The sequence below is a fragment of the Mustela nigripes genome, chromosome 1, assembly GCF_022355385.1.
Source record: "Mustela nigripes isolate SB6536 chromosome 1, MUSNIG.SB6536, whole genome shotgun sequence".
Taxonomy (NCBI): domain Eukaryota; kingdom Metazoa; phylum Chordata; class Mammalia; order Carnivora; family Mustelidae; genus Mustela; species Mustela nigripes.
Genome location: NC_081557.1, coordinates 53047543 through 53073874, shown reverse-complemented (window position 1 = coordinate 53073874; position 26332 = coordinate 53047543). Strand labels below are relative to the sequence as shown.

General features: G+C 37.5%; 1 protein-coding gene across 2 annotated transcripts in view; it reads left to right on the top strand.

Annotated features, from left to right (window-relative positions):
• The window catches only part of RSF1 (remodeling and spacing factor 1), a 159593-nt gene extending 137919 nt beyond the window's left edge, over positions 1-21674 (top strand). For both annotated transcript variants that reach the window (XM_059411612.1, XM_059411603.1), the window contains exons 9-16: positions 146-225; positions 5126-5180; positions 6732-6841; positions 10269-10336; positions 11772-11979; positions 13690-13910; positions 16583-16771; positions 19116-21674. In XM_059411612.1, coding sequence (XP_059267595.1) covers positions 146-225; positions 5126-5180; positions 6732-6841; positions 10269-10336; positions 11772-11979; positions 13690-13910; positions 16583-16771; positions 19116-19681 — 1497 coding nt within the window. In that variant the 3' untranslated portion in view covers positions 19682-21674. The remainder of the gene's footprint in view (positions 1-145; positions 226-5125; positions 5181-6731; positions 6842-10268; positions 10337-11771; positions 11980-13689; positions 13911-16582; positions 16772-19115) is intronic.
• The last annotated feature ends 4658 nt before the right edge of the window (positions 21675-26332 follow it).

Here is a 26332-nt window from a genome sequence, read left to right as displayed (position 1 = left end):
CTCAGCGGTGAGCCTGCTTCCCCCTCCCTCCCTCTCTGTGCCTGCCTCTCTGTCTACTTGTAATCTCTGTCTGTCAAATAAATAAATAAAATCTTTTAAGAAGAAAATAAAGAAAAGAAATAATACTCTTGTTTTGCTCTTTCAGAAACTACTGTGTGAGAAATTAGAAGAACAATTGCAGGATTTGGATGTTGCCTTAAAGAAGAAGGAACGTGCTGAACGCAGGTATTGTGATATGTGTGTTAATGTTTTACTTGGGAATTTGTTAGTAAAACTGTCTTGCAGTATAGGTTAATATATCTATCTAAAGTAATTATTGGCAAACTGTGCTGTGGGTCAAATATGGCATGCTCCTTATTTTTCTATTCCCACTAGGAATGTTTGTTTTCCATTTTTAAATGATTGAAAAAAATCAAAATAAGAATCTTACTTCATGACAGATGAACATTGTATATTCCAATTTTATTGTCCAAAAAGTCTTATTGGAACACAGCTATGCTCATTTGTTTATATATTGTCTGTTGCTGCTTTAACACTACAGCAGCAAAGTTGAGTAGTTACAACAAAAACCTTTTGGCCTGCCATGTGTAATTTATTATCTGTCCTTTTACAGGAAAAGTTTGCCAACTCCTGATCTAAAATATTTATCAAAACCTACTCTGAATATATTGTTATTGTGCAGTTATTGTGCAGGATATATACCTTACTAAGTATGTAGTGAGTACAAGAAAATTCTAAGAACTGGTCTAGTTACCCATGTCATCTCTTTGGTTGGACAGAATTAACACCGATAAAATAAAGAGCATTGAAATGCTGAACTGTGTCATAAGAGTCCTGACTTACAAGAAATGCCTCCCTTTTCAATTTACCACTGCACTGTAGTCTTAAAGCAGTTGTAGAAGACTTCTTGGAGGAAGTAAGACTGGAGTTGAATCCAGTCTTTAAAAGGGGGCTCAAAATCAGGATCATCAATTTATGTTTATTTGTATTTATTTGTACCTTCTTCAGTTATTTTATTGCTAAACAATAGTAGTTTAATGCTAAACAACACATCTTCAGTGTGTACCAGACTGAAGAGAAAAGGTGAGTGAGACGAAGCTCTCCTTACATGGAACTCACCTCTGTCAGAGTATAGCCGTATCAGCCAGTGGTATAGAAAGGTAGACTGATGGTATATTCAGAGCAATACAGGAACACTGTGGAGGGCCATTTTAGTTTCTGGTAGGGGTTTGGGCTATCAGGCAAGTCCTTGGAAGATAACTTAGGGCTGGACATGCAGAGAAGCATATTTCAGGCAAAGAGCCAAATACAAGCAAAGACGAAGTGTGGACATGAGACAGGGAGAGTGGTAGGAGATGAAGTTGTCAACACAGATTGAAGCCAGATTATGAACAGCTTGGCGTTTGTGACTGGGCGATTTGAATTATTCTCTACAGGTAGCAAGAGAGCCATCAAAGGAGAGAGAGAAGTATAACCAGATCTTTATTTCAGAAAACATGCCCTGGTAACAGTAAAAAGGAATTAGAGCTGAGACTGTTGCACTGGGGTCTAGGAGAGCTGGTGAGGCCTGCACTCGGGCATACCTTCTAAGAAAGTGGTGGAGGTGTTAAAAGAGAATATTCAGAAGCTTAACCGTTGATGCCCATTTGTACACATTATGAGAAAATCTAAACAATGTCTCCTGGTTGGTCTTACTATCTTCATTTGCTGCTACTGTAACCTTTACTTGCCCTCTCATAGTCTTCCTCTCCCTCCAGTTTAGCTTGCTTTAAAACAGTCAGCTAGCTCATTTGATAATCCACTCACTTTATTCCCCCATACCGTGAACTCTGTGGGTTCAGCCTCTAGATCCTGGTTTTTTTCCTTACTAGTCACCTTGAACTCTCTGCTTTATAATGGATGCTACTTGGTTTAAAGGCAAAATTAATCTCTAAAGTTGATTAGGAAATAAAAATAGTTCATTTTTAAAAACCAGTTGTCTACCCTGGAGCTAATAATATATGTTTATAAAAAATTAAAAAATTATTTAAAAATCAGTTGTCTAGATACCTTTGTATTTAGAAACTCTGGATAATAGTCTTTCATGTAATTATTAGGATAATTTTGATATTAACAGTTTTTCCTGCTTTTATTTTTGACACTAGAAAAGGTTTAAATAAGGATGCTTCAAATTAAATCATAATAAGAAATTAGGCATTTTCTTTACTCTTTCTGAAATCTACCTGCACTTCTGAGAAATGAGTAGTTTTATGGAAAGGCTGGTTAAAATTTTTTAACTACTGCCTCACTATAGGGTATATTCTTGCAATAAGAGGTACTTAAAATTTATGTTAAAATATGCCACAATACTTATTCACACTATTGGTCTCCCATTACTAAGTCATTTGCTTTTGCTTTTACTTTTGGTAATCCTTTTTATTTAAATGTCATCCTTTAAGAGGATATCCATAATTGTGGCTTTAGTTCATACATGAAATCCTTTTTGAGATTGCATCACAGAAAGGAGAGGAAAGTTACTATTACAGGGAGAATAGTCTGCCACAAAGCCAGTTAACTGAATTATTGTTATTATTTTTTAATTCTTACCAATAACCTGGTTAACAAAGTTTTCTTTATCTGTAGCTCCTAATATAATAGCTCCTGATATATATGAATCCTAGGGGCTCTAAACAGCAAAATATATATATTTCTAAAGTAAATAATATATTAATTGTAAACTCTAGTTGACTTCACTTGTTTTTTAAAATGAGCATTTTTATTCATCCTTTTTAAAATCTGTAAACAATTTCTCTAGCACTCATTCTAGAACCATAGAGCCTTGGTTACTCTCTATATCCTAGCACAAGAACATCTTTCCCTTTGTTCATACATTTATTCAACATTTAACCAACATTTAGTGAGCATCCACTTTATGCCAGGCAATGTAATCAACATGAAGTGTATTATGTGGTCTCTACCTTAAAGGGCTCTACAGTATGGTGAAGAAGAAGGATTTGTCAATCAGTAATTAGTGACTGGCCAGAAACTGACTACAGAGCTGGAGCTGTGATGCTCTGTGAAATTTGATGTTTCAGAAGTCCCTTCAACTGGTTGGTAAACATCCCTTCCAGAACTTGGTGCCAGAAATTATTTGGGAATTCAAATAGTTCTGTACTTCCAGAGTTCTTTTACTAGTGTTTGCTAGCAGAGAGTTGGATTTAATCAGGGTTGGAATTTTCCAGGTAATGTAACAGAGGGAAGGAGAGAAAGAGACAAGGAATTTGAAAGTATATGCAAAGGAGTATTTATAATGATGGACCATGGAGTCTAAGCCAGGTAAGGGGGAAAGTAAGGACACAAGGGAGTAATGGACAGTGAAAAGAGGCTAGGGTCGATGGATAGAGGTCCCACTGGAGTTAGGGAGTTGTTGAAATCAGTGTACCAGAGGGTGTGAGCCAGAAAGGGAGCGAGTAGACGTCAAAAAATAGGTTCCCTGAAGTTGAAATTTTAGGAAGGGTGTGGTTTCTAATAATGAGGTCTGGGCCCAGTATGATCATTGAGCCAGGTGGTGGTGAACAGAAGACATATGGAACAGAAGACATATCTTTCTAGAAGATTACTGAGCAAGAGAATGCTGTAATGAGTAATCATACCTACCTTTAAAAGCCTGCTTAACTGTTACCACCTATTTAAAGCCTCCAACTTTCTCAGCTTTTTTTTTTTTTTAACTTTCTCAGCTTTTCAAACAAGTTATTCCTTTTTCATGTTTCCATTATACCTTGTCATAATGGACTACAGTCAGCTGCTAAATAATTGTGAGGATAAGAACCGTGTATTATTTGCCCTTGGAATTCCCAAGCCTGACACAAATCATGGTGGGCTTGAACCGAATGTTTTTCAGTTGAGTTTGGGAGATAATAATCAAGTGAAAGTAGAAATTTTTGCGATATAAAAGAGGAAGCTAATACAACAGTAAACTTGATTAGTATAAGGATAGATATCTATTGAACATATTTAATAACAGAACTCAAGTTCTGACTTATCCATGAAGCCTTCCCTGCTAATTTCAGCTACTACTGTTCTTGCCTTTCCTGGTTTTTAATTCATTAACTATACTATTTTTAATCAGGTTTTGATTAAAATAATTTAATCATTTTCTTACATGCCAGTTTTTGATTGAAGAGCTTTGTAACCCATCTCAAAAAGACCATAAGATTCTTATTAGCAGAGCCAAGGGTTTCTAGGGCAGTGAAGGCTGCATTCTGAAGGACCCAGGTAACTGGATGAGAAATGCCCTTCTCTAAGGAATGTCACAAGCAAAGAGAGGAAGAGTGCTCATTATTTCTGTTCAGTTCAATGGACACTGGCCTGTGTATATAAAAGCTCATCTGTCCTTGGTGAATTAGATGATGTTCCGGAGAACCAGAAAAGAAATGTCTATTGGGTATAGCAGTTTGTTAGTGTGAAATTTGTTGAATTAAAATCAACAAGGATTTGTTTCTGTGGAAAGAAACTATGGAGATCTCATTAGTGTTCTAAATCCACATTACGTGAAGAAGTGTTACCTGGCTCTAAAAATAATCTTCATTGGAGCAACTAGGGTGCAGAGCCCGCTATGTGACTGCATGCCTTTTTTCTTCTCTGCAAATGCATGGTGTTAGTATCATTCCCTGAAACCTTGACATGATCCTATTGTGTAGAACTCTTTTTTTAGTATTGATACTTATTACCACAAGAGTATAGTTTTGTATAGACGCATATGAAAACTTCTAGCAGAACAGAGATCTGGTTTGTCTGGGGTTGACGTTCTGTGTAATCACTTTGTCAGTGAGTTGTAGCATGACTCTCCTCATGGATTTTCCTTGTCTACTTCAGTTCACAGGTTTTATTTCATCAGTATGATTACTTCCAAGACTATAATTTTTGGTTACACCTTTTTACAGTTTTTACCTTTAGAAAGTTTTGTGCCTACCACAGATACCAGTGCAGTAAGCTCCATAGAGAGTAGCTAACATGTCTGACCTAGCTAGCCTCTGCTATTACCATGAAATCATAATTTTAGTATTGTCTGTGTTAGTAATGCTTTCATAATAATTTTATTTTTAGCAAATCTCATTTTGCATGCATTTTTGTTTTTCACTTAAAGGAAAGAACGTTTGGTGTATGTGGGTATCAGTATTGAAAACATCATTCCTCCACAAGTAAGTTCCTCGTTTGTACTGTTTTTGAAGAAGAGACTGCCATAATTGTTCTAAAATTTAACCCACTTTATGTAATGTGAATTGTTTTAAATACATAGTATACCTATTTTATTAAAAGTGGAAATGTTGGGGTGCCTGGGTGGCTCAGTGGGTTAAAGCCTCTGCCTTCAGCTCAGGTCATGATCCCAGGGTCCTGGGATCGAGCCCCGCGTTGGGCTCTCTGCTCAGCAAGGAGCCTCCTTCCTTCTCTCTGCCTGCCTCTCCACCTACTTGTGATCTCTGTCTGTCAAATAAATAAATAAAATGTTAAAAAAAAAAAAGATTTAAAAAATAAAGTGGATATGTTGGGGTGTCTGGGTGGCTCAGTGGGTTAAAGCCTCTGCCTTCAGCTCAGGTCATGATCCCAGGGTCCTGGGATCAAACCCCGCATTGGGCTCTGTGCTCGGCAGGAATCCTGCTTCCTCCTCTCTTTCTGCCTGCTTCTCTGCCTCCTTGTGATCTCTGTTTATCAAAAAAATAAATAAAATTAAAAAAAAAAAAAAGGTGTAAATGGTAGGACCTTAAGGAAATCACCTGTATTTTCCCTCATGATTAAAATTAAGTACATGCTGGACTGCTTGGTGGGCTCAGTTGGTAGAGCTTGCAGCTCTTGATCTCCGGGTTGCAGGTTTGAGCCCCATGTTGGGTGTAGAGTCTACTAAAGAAAATAATAGTAATAGTAAAATAAAATTACGTATATGCTAATAGCCCTAAAATGTACTATCACATTCAAATCAGATTTATATAGCTTACCCCTCTGGGGTTTATGTTCCAGGGTGGTTTTATTTTTTAACACTGTATTATACTGGGTAATTAGATTTTAGCTTCTTTATGTGTTGTTTATGGAAAGTGACGAAAGAGTAGTTTAGGGAGATTGGGTTTTAATTCTGTGCTCTGAGTGTTTATTAAAAATCTCAGTATCTGTTCTTAACAATTGGTTTCTTTGAAGGAATATTGTTTTACATTTATTAGTCTAATTTCTCATTAACGATATCCCAAGAGTGAAAGTACATGTAACATGGTTTTCATTTAAAATAAAGAAATGTTCCTAGTTTTGTACACACTTTCATTCAGGCTTAATTAAATCACATGCTTAACTAACCAAGACAGGTTACTACATCACCATGCTTCTTTCTTTTTCTAAATCCATTATTTCATTGATTCAGCATATCTTCTGAGTATCTTCTATGTGTTCAATTTAATTATTTGTTAAAAAATCTATTAGTGGAGAAACTTCATCATGATTGTTTTAAAAGAGTTAATTATAAACTCACAGAAACATAAGAATTTTAATACAGAAGGGCTTCATCCTTTGATCACCAGTATTCTTTTGAATCTCTCTACTTAGCATTGCCATGTTCATTCCATTTTGTTGGGGGGTGGGTGGGATAACCTCACTTTTTCGGAACTTTAACATGTGCTGCCTAGACAGACATTAGAAAACTATTCATTCCAAGTATCTTCTTTTTTGTCCTAATAACCTATATGTTTGTTACCATATTTTTAAACCAGGAGCCAGATTTTTCTGAAGATCATGAAGAAAAGAAGAAAGATTCAAAAAAATCCAAAGCAAACTTACTTGAAAGGAGATCAACAAGAACACGCAAATGTATAAGTTACAGGTATGAAATATGTGAAAGTGGTGAAAGTGTAAAATGTCTTTTTTAATTATCCAGAATGACCCAAAAGTACATGCTTTTCCCTTTATAATGCTCTTTAGTTGCTTGTATATATTTGTTACTTGCTGTCTGTAGAATCCTGCGGCTTCAGAGCATGGTCCTTTCAGAGTGTGAATTTGCTCCTGTCATCCTCTTCTGCTTAATATACTCTGTCAGATTTCTCTAGCTCTTGGGATAAGGATCGATGCCTTTAACAAGGCCCCTACAGGCACCATAGAGTCTGCTCCTTACTTACCTTTTTAGCTCCGTGTCATCCACATTTTCCCTCACTCTGTCATTATCAGCCACAGTCGTCTTTCAGCTCCTTTGCGTGTGCTCTTTACTCGACCTGGGATTTCACTCCTACTTTCAGCTTGTTACCCTTCTCTTGACCAAATCTATTATATGCCCTCATGGCAACCAATTCTTCTCTTAGAAAGTACTTGTCATGGTTTTAATGATTGTGATTTTAGTTACTGAATTAGTATTTCTCTCCCTGACTGGACTGTTAGCATGAAGGTAAGGAAGGTCTGTTTTATACATTCTTTCACCCTTGGCAGCTTTAGCATAGTACCAAGAGATAGTAAATGCTCCACAAATGTCTTTTGAAAGAATCAGTAAATATAGTTTGGTTTTCCATCTCCTTCTGACCCTCCCCCTGCTTGTGCTCTCTCTCATTCTCTCTCTCTCTCAAACGCAAAAAAAAAAAAAATTTTAATTAAAAGAAATAATTGCAACACATGACAAAACATTAAAATCTTTAATACTTAAAACGGGGGCACCTGGGTGGCTCAGTGGGTTAAGCCACTGCCTTCGGCTCAGGTCATGATCTCAGGGTCCTGGGATCGAGTCCCGCATCGGGCTCTCTGCTCAGCAGGGAGCCTGCTTCCTTCTCTCTCTCTCTGCCTGCCTCTCAGTGTACTTGTAATTTCTCTCTGTCAAATAAATAAATAAAATCTTAAAAAAAAAAAAATTAAAAAAAATACTTAAAAAGCTCCCACAAATCAGTAAGAAAATATGCATAGTGGCTGATAAAATGGGCAAAGGTTTCAAATCAGTGCTTGTGAAAGAAAAAGCAAAAATGACCAATAAACATGAAACTAATTTTTGACCTTACTCAGTAATCACATTAAAATTAAAAGAACAAATAAAATATTTTAAAAAATTAAATTAAATTAAAAGAACAAGAAAATAATTTTGCTTTTCAGAATTAGAACAAAATTGATGATAAAATTCATCAACTTCATGGTTATATTATAAATTACTACAACCCTTGGAGAACAGTTTTTCTACTCTTTAAAGCCAACAGTTTTATTGGTAGCAAGAATACTAAGAACAGACGTATAGTCCAACAGATCTCTTGGTGAAACCTTGGCCATCAAGAGTTATGATAGAGTTATGATAAGGTAGAGTTATGTAGAGTTACAATAAAATACCGAGGAAGGGTAGCGTTTAGATGAAATGTAAAAGAAGCAATGAAGAGTTATGCTCAAGGCAAATTTATCAGATCTAGACCCCATAGGGATATGGGTTCCTGTTTCCTTGAAAGCATAGAATTTGAAGTCGATGTGTGGAGTGTCATATCCAATCCCTTATTCAGAGCTCTGCATCTGGGATATAAATCAAGGCTACTTATTTATGTTAAAAATAACAAATCTGGGCGCCTGGGTGGCTCAGTGGGTTAAGCCGCTGCCTTCGGCTCAGGTCATGATCTCAGGGTCCTGGGATCGAGTCCCGCATTGGGCTCTCTGCTCAGCAGGAAGCCTGCTTCCCCCTCTCTCTCTCTGCCTGCCTCTCCATCTACTTGTAATTTCTCTCTGTCAAATAAATATATAAAATCTTTAAAAAAACAAAAAAAACAAATCCTCCAGGCAAGCGTGGAATGTTTTATTCTTAATGATACCATTTTGTAAGTCCAAAGAAAACCAAGTTTTTCAGTGAGTGAGAAAGTAGAAGTCATTCAAAGGAAAAGGCTGTTTTGCCACTTTATACTGAAACATACCATTGTGAGAAAATGTTGTTTTCTGTTAACTGTATCTGGCTTTATCTGTATCTGTTATTCTAGCCTAATGAGTGGATCCACAGATTTTTACTTTCTCAGAATTTGTTTAAGAAAAGCTAAGCTACAGCTGCAAGGTTGTTTTTCATAGCTGTGTTTGTAATTGTGAAAAAATTGGAAGTAAACTTTAAATTATGATACATCTATAAGATTAGATACTATATAGCCATTAAATACTATGTTGTAGAAGAATTCTTAACCTGAAACTTCTGGCTTCTCTGAAATTAGAGATAAAATTTTATGTTTATGTGGATTTTTTTTTTCCTAGAGAGGAAATCCATAGCTATAATGAGTTTCTTATGAAAAGACAAAATATTTGGCTGTTAAACTCTGATGTTAATCCATTGTCTGCCTTTAATCCAGCACTGTCCAGTGTGATTTACTATGGTTATGGAAAGGTGCTCTTTCTTTGCTCTCTAGCCTGGTAATTGTAGCCATACGTAGCCGTGGAGCACTTAAAATCCACCTGGTGAGGAACAGAATTTTTTGTTTTAATTAATTTAAATATAGGTCGCCACATGTGACTAAAGATCATATTTTGCTTAGTTTTAGACAAGCCACTTTATCCTTTTGGTCACCTCAGGTCTAAAGTCTAGCGAGTTTTGTATGTGAAGAAATCTTGAGGATCGTCTAGACTTGTCTTGTTTAAGTTGGGGGCAACGGCCTTTGTGAGAAAAAGTACTTTTACCTAGTTCTAAAATTCTGACCATCTATGTATGGATTTTGGAAATATTAGTAATATCATCTCCGATGACCGTAATCATGTAGTTCTCACACTTAGTATTACTTCTGGAACACTAATTCAACTTACTTCGCTGTGTGATTTGTGTAGTTAGAGGTTGGCAAACTGGTCCATGGAGCAGGTCCTGGCTCACTGCCAGTTTATATAGCCATAGCCCATGACCTAGGGATGGTTTTTATATGAATAAATGATTGAAAAAAGAACCAAGAGATGAAAATCTTAGGACGGTTACATGAAATTCAAATCCCAGTGTCCATGGATAAAGTCTGCTTACATTCTCCATGGCAGCACAGTGACAGGGCTGTGTGGGTGTGGCAGAGACTGTGTAGTCTACAGAGTCTAGAAGAGTTCCTATTGGGCCCTGTACAAAATAGTTGCTGATGCCTGGTATAGATGATCTTTGAAAATGAGTTAGATCCCGATTTACAAAAGAAACTGAGGTTCACAGGAGTGAAGTGGTATAGTCCAAGTCCCACAGCCCCGAAGTGGCAGAGAGCATTTTTATATTCAGGCCTTTTTCATTTCAGAGGCAACTCCTCCTAACCCATGTACCAGGTCGGGCTGTGATGTGCTTGTTGTATATATTTTAGATTTGATGAATTTGATGAAGCAATCGATGAAGCTATAGAAGATGATATCAAAGAAGCTGATGGAGGAGGTATGTGTTTATCATTCCCTCTTCTTCGTATGAGTTGGCCAATAAGTTAACTTAAAATGCCCTGATTAGGAGCACCTGGCTGGCTCAGTCAGTAGAGCATGTGACTCTTTATCTCTCGGGGTCGTGAGTTCAAGCCCCACATTGGGCATAGAGATTACTTTTCAAAAAAAGACAGAAAAACAACACTGATTAGAGCAGTAAGCATATAAATTTTTTTATTCTCTACTGATGTTAAATGTCTGAGATTCAAAATAATTTGTGGACATAGTGTCAATGGGTAGACTCAGATCTTACTAATTATTTTTTAAGCAGTTTTATGACCTGATATAAAATGTAAATGTTCCTGTGTAGATTAAAAAATTTACTTCTGCTTCCAAATAGAAAATCCACTTAAGGGGCGCCTGGGTGGCTCAGTGAGTTAAAGCCTCTGCCTTTGGCTCAGGTCATGATCCCAGGGTCCTGGGATGGAGCCCCGCATCAGGTTCTCTGCTCAGCAGGGAGCCTGCTTCCCCCCCATCCTCTATGTCTGCCTCTCTGCCTACTTGTGATTTCTGTCTGTCAAATAAATAAATAAAATCTTTTTTAAAAAAAGAAAACCTGCTTAAATTTTCTTGTTGTTTATGTTTAGATCACTACAAATACAGAATCTTAAAAATTATGGATAATCTGAATCTGAATGATTGCTTTAGATCAACCTTTTAAAAATCAGTTTATTTATTCCATAGTCTTTAACAGGTGACATAAAAACAGAAGGGTTTGAAGGTAAATTAAGGAGAATGACATAGAGAATTACCAGTGCTCTAGTATGGAGCATTGTGGTTTCCATTCATACTTAGGAAACCTCTGAGGAGGATTAGTAGTAAGTAGGCTGTCTGAAGAACTCACCAGCTTTTCCAGGGCTCTGCACCTTATTGACAGCTTTGCTGCAGGATTCTCATCTTTTCTGTCCTGCACACACAGTTAAAACAGATTGGTCTCTTTCTAAAGCCATGTCCAAAGACAATTTTGAAGAAGAGATTCTTGAGTGATTGCTAATAGGTATGAGGTTTCCTTTGAGGTTGATAAAAATGTTCTGGAATTTGTTAGTGGTGATAGTTGCACAACTTTGTGACTACTAAAAACCTCTGAACCATACACTTTTAAAGGGTGAATGTTATATAGTATGCAAAATATATCAAATTTTTTAAAAAGTTCTTTACATGGTGAACTTCCACTTAGTAGACTAAACATGTGCAAAAATTCTCTTGATGAGAGCTCTGTCAGTTGAAGTTGTGAGAAAACCACTTATTTCTAGGAAAAAAATAAATGAGCCTAAACATGAACAAGGACCGCTCTAGATATTAAAGAGAAGCTTTTAATAAATGTACTATCATCTCTCTTCCTCCCTTTATTCCCCTTATCGCACCTCTCACCCTCCTCCCACCCCCAAACTCAGGAGCTGGCCGAGGAAAAGATATCTCCACCATCACAGGTCACCGTGGGAAAGACATCTCTACTATTTTGGATGAAGAAAGAAAGGAAAATAAACGACCCCAGAGGGCAGCTGCTGCACGCCGGAAGAAACGCCGGCGCCTAAATGATCTGGACAGTGACAGCAACCTGGATGAAGAAGAGAGTGAGGATGAATTCAAGATCAGCGACGGGTGTGTGGTTTGCCAGCAGATCTCATTCCCTAGATACAGGCTTAAATGGGGCTCGAAGAGAAGCTCGGCCAGGTTGTGACGGGGCTTTGGTCCTTCGTGCACATGGACGATCTCTTTTTATTTTCAGGCTATTTAAAACCGATTCAAGACTACGGATCTTGGTTTTTTTTAGATTAATACATTTAATATTCAAAACCGTGTTTACATTTTATTAACTGGAATCAAGCATTCATTTGCTGTGCATCTCCATGCCACCTTCTGCCAACATGTCCTTGAGAGGTTCCTAGTCAAATGTGAGAATTAAGTTCAGGTGATTAGGTGCTATTCTCTGGTGATCCACAGAGGTTTGGGTTGGGGCAGGTAATCCAGTGCGGAAGATCAGGAAGGATTTTTCCTGCAGACCAAGTGTTGAAACAGTACTGCAGAGTTTCTCCTCTCAGATTGTTAGTGGGAGAAACAAACTTGAAAACCACAAAAAAGTCATTCTGTGTCATTGCTACTAAAATGTAGGTAAAGTTAACCCTAACTTAGGTTAGGGTATAAAGGAAGAGTTTGATAAATTTAGAGAGTTCAAAGAAAGCCTTAGAGTGGAAATAAAGCTTGATCTGAAATTTGAAGAAAGAAAAATTAGGCAAATCAGTGAGTTTGAGATTTTACAATGGGATGAGAAAGAGGGTACCCTAAGAGCAGTCACGTGTTGAAGACAGCAAGGCATAAAGACATCATGGAATATTTAGGAAGCTCCTGGTATGTCAGGGTGGCAAGAATATGAGGAAGAAGTAGAGAGTGCCTAGCTGGAGATGTGGCTAAAAGATAAAAAGGAACCAGATGATGGAGCAATTTGTTTGTCATGCACGGGAGTTCGCACTCTTACCCTGAAGATGATGAAAGCCCATGGATGGGTTTTTAAGCATCAGGCTAATTAGGTTTATGTTTCAGAAAAATTCATCCTGACATTCATTTGGACGCTATCTGGAGGGGAAATGAATCTAGTGACTAGAGGGACTCCCTGGGCAATTGCTATAGTGGTTTAGGTGAGAGATGAGTGTCCGACAGAGAAGAGGGATCAGGTTGGACATAGTATCTTTAAGAGGGTGACTCAGAGGGCACCTGGGTGGCTCAGTTGGTTAAGTGACTGCCTTCAGCTCAGGTCATGATCCTGGAGTCCTGGGATCAAGTCCCACATTGGGCTCCCTGCTCAGCGGTTAAGTGTTCTCCCACTGACCTCTCTCCTCTCATGCTTTCTCCCTCTCTCATTCTCTCTCTCTCTCTCAAATAAATAAATAAAATCTTTTAAAAAAAAAAAAAAAGGGTGACTCAGAAATCAATAATTGATTAGATGGGAGAAATTAGGAAAAGTACCAGGTTTCTGGTCTGAGTTACTGGATAGGTAATAGTTCTAAATATAAGACTTGGAAACAGAAGAGAGGAATAGGTTAGGAAATAATGAGTTCTCCTTGGACATGTTAAATTTAAGGCATGTGGGGGACATCCCAAGATGCCAAAGAAATTTATGTACAAAAATCAGCATCATTTCATCTTCTTAACTTCTCTGAAGAGAAAAATAGATGGCAAGACCTTTCTCCATTTTATTAACAGACAAATTGATAGAATTATCCAGATGTTTTACATTAACCATTACTCAATGATTCATTGGACTTGTTAGAATTTGAACTCAGAATCATAATTCATCTGGTTTCTCTTGGACAGATCTCAAGATGAGTTTGTTGTATCTGATGAAAACCCAGATGAAAGTGAAGAAGACCCACCATCTAATGATGACAGCGACACTGACTTCTGTAGCCGGAGACTGAGGCGACATCCCTCCCGGCCAATGAGGCAAAGCAGGCGTTTGCGAAGAAAGACCCCAAAGAAAAAGTACTCTGATGATGATGAAGAGGAGGAGTCTGAAGAGAACAGTAGAGACTCTGGTAAAAAATATTTGTACCCATATCACACCAACTCAATTCTTAGAACTTCTGGAGTTAAGAGGTTTGGGGGTTTTTTTGTCCCCTAAAGATTTTATTTATTTATTTGACAGAGAGAGGGGGATCATAAGTTGGCAGAGAGGCAGGCAGCAAGAGAGGGAGGGAGGAGGCAGGCTCCCTACCAAGCAGAGATCCAAATGTGGGGCTTGATCCCAGGACCCTGAGACCATGACCTGAGCTGAAGGCAGAGGCTTAACCCACTGAGCCACCAGGTGCCCCTAGACTTTTATCTTCATAGAGTTTTTTTGTACTCATTCTCAATAAGCTGAGAACATTTTTCTCAGATACCTAACAGTTGGAAAGAGAAGGTTCACCAGTTATTTCTAACACTTAGATCACTATCAGTGAATGATTCATTCGTTTTATAAATTAGTAGTAGTTGATGTTCTTATATTTTATGTTTATCCCTATTAATTGGATAAATAGTGACAGGCCTAGCACCTAAAAGAACAGATAGGATTGGCAGAAAGGTAGCTGTCCTCTCACTGAGGAAATGTCACAGCTAGGAAGGAGTATTATATCCTTCACCTGGCTGGGCTTACGGGTTTTTTGGTTTCATATATTGTATAACCATAGTAGAATTATCAAAATCAGATATTTTAAAACATTGAAGGGTGCCTGGGTGGCTCAGTCAGTTATCTGCCTTTGGCTCAGGACATTTTCTCAGGGTGTGGGACAGAGTCCCACATCAGGCTCCTTGCTTGGCAGGGGAGTCTGCTTCTCCCTCTCTCTCTGCCCCTTCCTCTCCCCTTGCTCGTGCGTGCTCTCTCTCTCTTTCTCTTTCTCTCAAACAAATAAATAAAATCTTTAAAAATAATTAAATAAAACATGGGTATATTACTTTATCTGATTAATAGTATACATTAAGATTTCATCAGGTATCCCAAAATTGTCCTATCAATTTTTTTCTAGTCCAGGATCTAATCCAGGAGTACACATTGCATTTATTCATGTCTCTAGTCTCCTTTTTTTTTTTTTTAAAGATTTTATTTATTTATTTGACAGATAGAGATCACAAGTAGGCAGAGAAGCAGGCAGAGGGAGAGGAGGAAGCAGGCTCCCTGCTGAGCAGAGAGCCCGATGTGGGGCTCGATCTCAGGACCCTGGGATCATGACCTGAGCCGAAGTCTAGTCTCCTTTAATCTAAAATATTCCTCAAACCTTGTCTTTATTGATCCTGACATTTTTGAAGAATACACACTAGTTAATTTGTAAAATGTCCCCCAGTCAGGGTTTTTTGTTTGTTTGTTTACTATGATTAGATTTAGATTATATATTTTTCAGCAGGAATATCACAGAACTAATATATGTTCTCCAGGTCTCCGATAGTTTTCCCTTTAGAATTAACAATAATTTGTAGGTGGGCATTTTGAAACTATTTATATACCATTTCTTTTCAGATGTTTCATCCATAGTTTTAGCATTCATTAATGATTTCCTGGCTCTATCATCCCTTTTATATTTATAATTTGGTGTTCTTTAAGAAAGTGCTTTCCCTTTTCCCCTATATATTTCTTTATATCAGTATATACTTGTGGATTCTTATTTTAGTCTGTGGATATAATATGTTATCACCATTATGTAGGCTCAGTTTTTCCCAGATTTGGCCAGTAGGGACTCCTTCAGACTGTTGGTGAGCCATTTTGAAATGTTCGAAATTCATTCAAAGCTGGATGTGATAATTCAGTGGAATTCGTTAGCACCCCTGAAAAACTGCTCTAACACAAGGTCATAGTCTCTGGTTTACTATGCAGAGATGGTAAGGATAGTGCTGTGTAACAACACTTTGAGAGCTGAGGTAGCCCTGTGTACTATAGTTAGCAGATTTGATTTCCGTGGGGAAGCAAGAACTGTAACTCCCAACTCTATACTTCTTTAAAACAGGTTTGTCAGTTTTCTGGGATTAGAGATTTTAATCTGTGCAGTACATTGTGAAGTTATAACTGTACCAGACATCTGTACACTTGGGAACAACAGGTTCTTTTGAGGCAGAATAGTAACCAAATAGTCACCAAGAAGAGCAGCTATCGGGCGCCTGGGTGGCTCAGTGGGTTAAGCCGCTGCCTTCGGCTCAGGTCATGATCTCAGGGTCCTGGGATCGAGTCCCATATCGGGCTCTCTGCTCAGCAGGGAGCCTGCTTCCCTCTCTCTCTCTGCTTGCCTCTCCATCTACTTGTGATTTCTCTCTGTCAAATAAATAAATAAAATCTTTAAAAAAAAAAAAAAAGAGCAGCTATATAGCTGGATGGGTAGCTTTAGGTTGAATGAGCTAAAGATCGTGTAAAACATCTACTCCCAAACAGTGGCTGCTAATAAGAAACATTAGTGAGCTTTGGGATTAAAGACCCCTACACATTTACTCATACTACTAAGAGGAAAATAAGAGACTTACAGTGAGTGGTGCCTGGCTGGCTCAGTCAGTAGAGTATGTGACTGTTGGTCTTGGGCTTGTGAGTTTGAGCCCCATGAAAAGGGCGACTTAAAACCATTATTATTAACTTAAAAATTGTTATTACTGAATCCTACTTACTAAGAGCTTTACATTTTTATAACCTAGGCTAATTACATTTCTCTTTAATAGACTTGCATTTTGTTATTTCTTTTTTCTTGAACAGAAAGTGATTTTAGCGATGATTTTAGTGATGATTTTGTAGAAACTCGGCGGAGGCGGTCAAGGAGGAACCAGAAAAGACAAATTAACTACAAAGAAGATTCCGAAAGTGATGGTTCCCAGAAGAGTTTACGACGTGGGAAAGAAATCAGACGAGTTCACAAGCGTAGGCTTTCCAGCTCAGAGAGTGAAGGTAAGGAGTAGATCTCCAATTTATAGAAGTTTGGACAAGGCATTAATAGAAGCTATAAACTCAGGATTGTGGTTCTGTAACATTTCATAGAAATTCAGTAATAAGCAGTGATATCTTTGAGATAAAATCCATTATTTTTTGCCCAATCCCTTTACAGTTAAAATAAATGATACTTGATAAGATACTAATTTTTAATATCTCCATTGTAATAATTTTTCATTGAGATAGACAAGTCTTGGAAAATTAAGATCTGAGCAAGAATTCTTCTGCTCCCTTATTATTCATGGGCCTCATTTTGAGATAACCTATTCCCCAGATAATTAAACAGTTGCAAATACAGGGACCTGCTGTCTCTTTCCAACTTGGTGTGCTTCAGTTGGTTTTATTTCTTAATAGTTTTAGCTGTGCTCCATGCCAGGAGTATAGGAAAAGCTCTAAAATGTGAATTCGTGATACCCATTTAGTCTTGTGGTTATTCCAGTTCTTTTAAATGATTCTAACCTTTACATAATTCTCATAATTCTCCATTATTTATTATCTGTCTTGAAGATTTCAAAGATCCTTATCAGTTAAGTTTGAGCCCAGGCAGGAAAGAAAGGGAAGAAATAGTTGAACATGGGAGACTAAAGAAAGGAGATGAACATCTGATTGTGTGTATTTATCTTCATGTGTCATTAAAGATAAACAAATTCAGTAATTCAACTATTAAAAAACAAATACTGCACTGGTCACTATTCTAGGCACTGTGACTGGAAAAGTGAACAGAACAGCCAAAAATCTGTAACTCCCATGTAACCCTTATTTTAATTAGGGGGAGAGATAATCAAGATAAGTAAGTAGAACGGATGCTGTATTAGGTGGGGATAAATGCTGTGTGGAAGAATAAAGGATTGAAAGAGGAGCTGGGTTGGGAAGAGTGACTGGGATCTCACATAGGGCACCACAGGAACTCCTCATTAAGAAGACCACATTTGAGTAAAGACCTGGCATAATGTTGGTGTGTGTCATGCATTTATCTGAAACAAGAGTGATACAGGCAGATGGGGCAACTAACGTGAACGCCTGGAGGCAACTTTGTGACTGGGGCGTTCAGGAATGGAGAAAAAGGAGGCCAGGGTGGTGGAAAGAGAATGATTGAAGGGAAGAATTGCGTGAGATGATAAGAGATCAGCAGGGGTCCCAACACGAAGAGAGTAGTCCACAACTACAGCCACCTGTTTGTGTAAACACTTTGTAAATCAAGTTTTATTTAAATTTACAATAGCTACACGTGATTAGTGACTACCATATGGGATAGCATGGTAGGCCATTGTATAGTATAAACTTTGGAGTTTATTCTCTGTGAGAAGAGAAATAATTAGAGGAGTTTGAGCAGAGCAGTGATATGATCTGACTTATATGTTAATTTGCTGTGGTAGCTGTGTTATGAATAAATTTAAGGGGAGAAGGGCAGAATGTAGAAGACCTATTGGGAACTCACTGAAACAGCCCCAGTAAGAGGTGATGGTGGGTGAGACTAGGACAGTAGTAGGAAAGGGGTAGAAGGGGTGAAAGGGCTACCTTGTGAAGGTAGACAAAGAGGATTTACTGTTTGGTTAGATGGGAGAAAGAAAACAATCAAAATATGACTAAGTGATTAGAACACTAGAGCTGCCGGTGACTCGGACCAGGGAGACCAGAGCAGTGCAGGTTTGAGGCAGAAGTGTAGGACCTTGGTTCATGACATACCAGGTTTGAAATGCCTGTTTAGGAATCCCAGCATAGTTGTTGGGTTGGCGGGTTGTTGATACATGAGTCTGGAATTTAGGGGTGGCCTAGAACAAGGTCATCAGCATATAGATGCCAAGCCATGAGATTAGGTGAGACCACCCAGATGTAAATACAGACAACAAGAAGACAATGAAAGACTGCCAAGGAAGGACATTTAATAATACGGGTTAGGGGTTAGCACACTGTTTCAGATGCCCAGAGTTGGGTGCTCAGTTTAATCTTTCCTTATCAGTCTGTATACATGATTCCATAATTGGAAGGATAGTGGATAGGAGTTTCTCAGTTTGTGACCACCCTATCTTCATCTAATTTAAGGATCATCCTGTTTGTTTTCTAAGAAATGGGATTTTGTTCTTTCCTAAAATCTTAATTAAAAAACACACTATGGGTCATTCTGTGGATTGTTAACAGGCCTGAGAGGATGGAGAAATAAGGCCAGTTATTGGAGGGAAATAGGATACATGGGCAAGTCTGCAAGCAGGATATGGGGTGAATATGGGGAGGAAAAGGAAAATTACTTGTAAATCTGTTATCGTTAACTGTGTCGATGGCTTAAATGTGCTGTTTATTCTAGAGAGCTATATGTCCAAGAACTCTGAAGATGATGAGCTAGCTAAAGAATCAAAGCGGTCAGTTTGCAAGCGAGGTCGAAGCACAGATGAGTATTCAGAAGCAGATGAGGAAGAAGAAGGCAAACCATCTCGAAAACGGCTGCACCGGATTGAGACAGACGAGGAGGAGAGTTGTGACAATGCTCATGGAGATGCAGATCAGCCTGCCCAGGACAGCCAGCCCAGGGTCCTGCCCACAGAACAGGAGAGCACCAAGAAGCCCTACCGGATAGACAGCGATGAGGAAGAGGACTTTGAAAATGTAGGCAAGGTGGGGAGCCCTTTGGACTATAGCTTAGTGGACTTGCCTTCCACCAATGGACAGAGTCCTGGCAAAGCCATTGAGAACTTGATTGGCAAGCCAGCTGAGAAGCCTCAGACCCCCAAGGACAACAGCACAGCCAGTGCGAGCCTGGCCCCCAATGGGACAAATGGAGGGCAGGAGGCAGGGGCACCAGAAGAAGAGGAAGATGAGCTTTTAAGAGTGACTGACCTTGTTGATTATGTCTGTAACAGTGAACAGTTATAAGACTTTTTTTCCATTTTTGTGCTAATTTATTCCACGGTAGCTCTCACACCAGCGGGCCAGTTATTAAAAGCTGTTTTATTTTTCCTAGAAAACTCCACTACAGAATGACTTTTTAGAAGAAAAATTTCAACAAATCCTGAAGTCTTTCTGTGAAGTGACCAGTTTTGAACTTTGAAGATAAATAATTGCTGTAAATTCCTTTTGATTTTCTTTTTCCAAGTTCATGGTCCTTGGTAATTTCATTCATGGAAAAAATCTTATTATAATAACAACAAAGATTTGTATATTTTTGACTTTATATTTCCTGAGCTCTCCTGACTTTGTGAAAAAGGGTGGATAAGAATGCATTCCGAATCTGTGAGGGCCCAAAATAGAATTAGGGGTGGGAGAAAGCACTTGTGCTTTAGCTTTTTCATATTAAATATATATTATATTTAAACATTCATGGCATAGGTGATGATGAACAGACTGTTTAAAAGTTCCAGTCTGTATTGTTGCAGTTTGAGAACTGTAGATAACATCATACATGAGTCATTCAGTAACAGCATTCATGATATCAACTTGTTTGCTATTGGAGATAACCACACTTAATAAAGAAGAGATGGAGAAAGCACCATCATTAAAAACTCTAACCTGAGTTTCTGTTATAGCGGAGTTTCTTGTTTAAAAAAAAAAATCATCTGAAAAACATTTGTACAGTAAAATGTATAATGAAGCTTTGACAACCAGATTGTGCTAGCAGCAAATTTTTTTTAAGCAGCTTTATGCAGTGGTGATGAGGTGGCCTCGAATATCCTATCAATGGAGAGTTATTAGTGAAATAAGCATGGTCTTTCTTTAGGCCAAGGTGGACTGTAAACTTTGCAGCAAGTATAACTCTTATCTTCTGGCCACTTACTATTTAAATATCTGAAATATCCCATTTGGAAAGAAAAACATCTATACATAACATACATGAAGAGATGCTAAGCTGACAGCAGTATTTTAGCACATTTGATGACGGGGAAAGGATTTTCAGGTGAATTTTAACTGGTCTATTCTTGCCCTTAGTATCTACTTCAAATTGAAGTCTACAAACAAAGCAGTTCCTTTGGGAGGTTTTTAGTTTGAGTTTTAGCATGTATGTGTGTGTATATGTGTGTGTATGTGTGTGCGTTGGAATTTCCTATCTGCCTGGATATATTAGCAGGGTTTGAATGTAGTTTTGGCCTTTGGCCATTAGACTTCTATTAAAATTCATTAATAGTCACACGACCAACCTAGAGTTGATTGAGAACCACCAATATACTTAATGGGCATGACATCCATTTCAAACATCTCAACACTTTCATGAAAGAGAAGCCCTTTGTTTCAAGAAAAAGGGGTTTATAACTAAATATCTAACATGTAATTGACACTAAAATATGAACTTTGTCTTATTTAGTTACTGTTACAGCTGTAAAATTTCAGGCAGAGCCATAAATAACATTGTACAAAGTGTAGCACTTGTGATTAAACCTTGCCTGTCAAATTCTGAAGCCTTCAGCCATTACTTCTGTGAATACTTTTGCCCTGGGATTTGGGTTTTTCTGTTCCGGTGTTGTGTCTGTTGCCGGCAATGGACACACCATATCTGCTGCTGGCCCAAGGAACTTTGTTAATTTTTCTTTCCAAATTAAGCATTATATGTGCTAGTCAGTGTATAGTAAAGCACTTCTCTTTTTTATTATTAAAAAGCTGGCATTAGACTTGCATTATAAATACCTCTCTAGAAACTTTATATTCCTTCTTTTCCTTTCCACAGGTGTTGCCCTTAAATCTTTTCTTTTGGCCTTGAAAGTTTATAGCTGTTGTTTTCATTTGTTGGTTCTTTTGTTTGTTTTGTTTTGTTTTGTTTCACTTTAGTTGTGTAGTACCTGCCCATTAATATTTTTGCTTTGATTCTAGCAATGTATATGTATCTGTATAAAAAAATAAAATAATGAAAGCAGCCTAAAAATAGGATGCACCAATAGCATGTGGTTCCAAGCAAGTTGTGATTTTTTATTTTGAGACAGTGTTCCACTGGAAGGGAGGGAAGGGCTCACAATCACAGACACAGAGCAGGGTTACGTAAGGAGCCATATTCACGTACCAAGCTTTTTTTAGCCAGGCTTGTTCATTTGTTTGAAAGTTGGGTGAGGATGTTAGTTACCCTTTTTAACTATCCAACAGGCAGTCAATAGAAGGATTCCTACTAGTGAAAGGTAAGTGGTTAGAATGTGTGGAGGGGCCTCCCCTGCCCCCATTCTTCCTCTACCATTTTAGTTCTGCAGCTGGGTAAAGCCACTACCATGTAGAAATTCCCACGTACGCTGTCTCTACCTCTGGACACACCAGCTCCTGCTTCCACCACTCCATTGTTAAGCAAGTGATAAGAAGTATCCAGTGGGGTAGATTATTTATTTTACAGGATGCCTAATGTGAAATAAAGGTATTCTTTTTAACTTTCTCTTACAGAGAGCAAAAGGTCATTGTTACCAGAGTAAAGACTGAGTACAAGTTAGCATAGGTCCCACTGACATGGGTTATGATAACACTTTTGCTGCCTGTTAATTTACCGAACTTGAATTAAGTGTTTGTGAACTTGATAATGAATGTCTGCCTTCTAACCTTATATTCTGATTAAGCCAATTTACTGTTTCATCTACAAAGAGTGCAATCCAGGCAGCTGAACTTACAAACTATTATGCAGACAGGTTAATTATGGGCAATTAAATGTTGGACAGTTCAAAACCAATTCTGCTGCTTGATGATTAGATTTAGTCCTTCATAGAGTCTTGAGCTCACTGAAATACTAAGTGAACATGCTTTGAAGAAGTTAAAAAAAAAATGTAGAAAAAAGTAAATGTCCTGTATCCAAAGATTTAATTCAGTCATTAGGAACTGGACAGAGTATAGGAAAGCAGCAGTTCATCTAGAATTTCGAACATCTTGGATCCTCAGAGTACTAACCGTGGATCTAGATCCATCTGTAGCTGCCATATAATAGAGTGCTTTCGTACTTGGATCCTTTTTTGAAATACAGGTGGACTCCCAGCGTCATACTGCACAGTCTAGCATGTGTATTAAGGGGAGATGTAGTTTAGTGCGCAGAATATTTAGTTCGCATTTCTGTAAAAGTTTGAAAAGTAGCCAAATTTTCACAAAGCAGAAGCTTTGAATTAAAATACATGAAAGGAACTCAGACTGAAAATACACATTTTGGTTTTGTAGACTTGTGTCAATGAAATAGGGTGTAGTGTAAAACATTTTCCATTGTTGGCACATTATTAGAGAATGATGGCAGAGAGCTTTTCAAGAGTTAACTAGATAACATTAAGGTTGGGTTTCCTTGACATTTGTTTTTCCAGCTGGTCAAGGTTGCATATGCAGATAATAAAGAGGAGTTTTGTTTAGAATAAATTCCTGTCTACTGATAGTCTTTTTTTTTTTTTTTTAATATGACCTGCCAAAGAACCAAGGACTTAGGATGCTAAAAATGTTGTTGAAAAAAACATTTTTAAACAAACAAATTTTAAAAGGATATTCCAAACTCCAGTTTTCACGTTTTGGTTGGTAGAGCCCATACCATAGTATGCATCTAAGCAAAGTATATATACTAAGAAAAATGTAGGCATTACTTGCTTCAGGGTAAAATAGTGGGAAAATGTTGGGAGTTTTTAAATGGAATTGATGGAATTTACTTTGTCACAAAGAATGCCTTTTTAGCTTATGTTTGTGGGGATGAGCAATGTTAACCATGCGCTAGTTCTACCATATGACTGGAAGGGACCCAAGGAATCTATTAATTGAATATTCAGAAAAAGTTGTGAATTCTGCCCTTCACCAACACAGTGAAACAGGTCCGGGATTGCTTCACAGCTATAGAACAAGTATTCACAGACCCAGATCTTCTTTAAAAAATAGAACATACATATTTGTATGTATATATATAAATTAATATGTGTATACATACTTTAGATGTTAGCAATTAAAAATGAATCCTTTGAAATCACTGACATCGCAAAAAGACATAAGACGAATAATTGTGACTGATGTGAAATTTAGAACATTTAATTACAGAAGGTCTAGAAAAAAATAGTGAAGTTCCTCTTCTTGATTTGATACTCTAAGAAAATATTACTGATTCCCTAAGAAGTAAGAATGCCAAGACTGCATATCTGCTATAATCTACCTATCCCCTGCTTAATATTATTAGACCTTCTTAGAACAAAATCCATTCCTATTTTATCCACCATTCCCAGTGTGTACCTGTAAACCTACTTTGCAAGTGGCAGTTCAGCTGCTGATTGTCTTATTTTTATACCAATCCGAAAAGACAAGGCCCTTTGCTATCAGTGTATTTAAACTGGGTTATTGTGTTATGTGTACATGTAATAATTTGTTTTCAAGATATTTCACTTCAATTTAAATATCATTTATCATTTTTTCAGTGCCAAGAATTGCTAAGTAATTATGTAATATACATCGAAGAAGAGTCATTCCCTAGCAAGCAAGCAGTCTTCATAAGCCAAACTGTAGTGTGCTTGGTATAGAACCACTTTAGATTATACAATGCTCCTTTTGTTTGCATAAACCCTCTCAGAAATTGATTAGAATAGGACCCCAGTAGTGGATATTTTTCCCCTCATTTTGGTCATGTGAGCTCAATTTTTTTTTTCATTTTATATTTTTACAATTTCATTCTGGGAAATGGTGATTTCAGTTAATGAAAATGTTATTTTTATTTTAGTAACTTTTAAGATAGATCTATCCTATGCTTAAGTTATATGAGAGGGCATAACAAATTATTAGATGAATAGAAATTTATTAATTAAGCTCCTTAGACATTTTGAATGAGAAAAAACATTTAAAGGAACTACATTTTTGTTTTTTGCCAAACCGGTACAAGCTAGTAAATGCACTAAGGACTGAGTGACCTGCCTTGTTCATTTTGCCACTGGATGATGTAAGTTAAGAATGGAATTGTTAACCCTAATTATATATTTTCTTGACTTTCATCACTTTCTAAAGAAATCTAATTTAAGTGTTTGGGGTTTTGTTTGACCTGTATTTATTGAGTTCTGGTCATAGACCAGGAGCTGCATGTCATGCTTATGGATGGCCAGAACACAGTCATTGGGATACTTAATGGCTCAAGACCTTCTGAATCATTTAACTTATTTTGTATGTTGCAAAAAAAAAAAGTTTATTTTGCTTGAGAGTCACATTTTTTATATAACTGTACAGCTTCTAAGGGTTGGGAGGTGGAAAAATACCCTAAAATAGGTTGTAGATTTTTACAATTGTGTTTATGCTAGAACATCTACAGGTGCATATGTAATTAAACCTAAAATTGTTTAAAAATCTGTGCCATGGTCTTTTTCATTTTCCTACCCTTTAGCAGAGTTGGTGCATGTCAATACTGCTATGTGGACAAGCCTTGGAATTCGGTTAATAACCCTTGTCTCCAAAGCTTTAAGATCATTGCATGAAAATTACACACAAACACGTATATACACAAACATACACACACGTGCACACATGGATCTAGTTTATATTATTGTAAATGAATTTTCAATTTCGGAACAGCTATAATAGCCTAAATTTGGCAGTTAACAGCATATTATAGTGTGCAATTTTCGTGATGCCTAAGTAGGGTATTCTCAATGTTGGTCTGGTATTTTGTTCTCTTAGCGAAGTAGTTTCTTAATATCTGAATTGTAGCTTGCCCAAACCTGCCGGGGAGGTTTTGGATATACCTTGAAAGGGAGTGTCCCATGCAGGGATAGGCGGGGTGGGTTGAGGCAGAGCTTGGCTTCTTTTCAGTATGTAAAAGAAGGGGAAAATTAGAATTACTTGATTTGGTTCTTGTTATTCAGTAGACTTAATGCCACAGGAATATTTTTCTGCTGGAAGGGATATCAGATTCAAATCCCAATTCTCTCCACATTTGATGAAAAGTATCTTTAAAGCTTGTAGTGTTGCTGATTCTAGCAGTCTTTTACATGGCACATTTCACCGTGACTTATATTAAGACACCAGTATGTTTGCTGTCTGATAATTTTACCATTCTAGCTCCTCGTCTATATAGCACAGGTGTATCCTTATAAAGAATTAAATTCATCTAATTAAATTCATCTAAGTGTGTCTATCTAAACTACCTTAATCTATTGTCAGCTAATGTGGGATTGTCCGTTTCTTTGCTAGCTTCATCCATTCAGAGGAGAAGCCTGGGAATCATGAATTTCCAGGTGAAGAAGACAAATTCCAGATAAGAATTTGTGAATGGTATATGTTAAATTTCATTTTGATTTTAAAGTAATAGTAGCTGAGATTCAGGGAGTATTTGGTCAAATGCCTCTTGGATTTTCAGACATGCTTATATGAAATGCTTTATTTTCCTATGCATAAAAAAATTATTGCTGGAATAGGGTCTCAGAATGCTTTATTTTATTTCTAGGAGATGAGAGCTAAAGCAGAAGCTCCAAGATTGGCATAAAACTGTGGAGGTAATCAGGAACGTGCTGTTAGTCAAACAGGGGAAGCTGGAGTGCTCTCTGCCACATATAATGTACTGCATGTGTGTGTGTGTGTGTTGGGGGGGGAGATTTGAAAACTGGAAATGTGATTCCAATAATGCACAAAGTA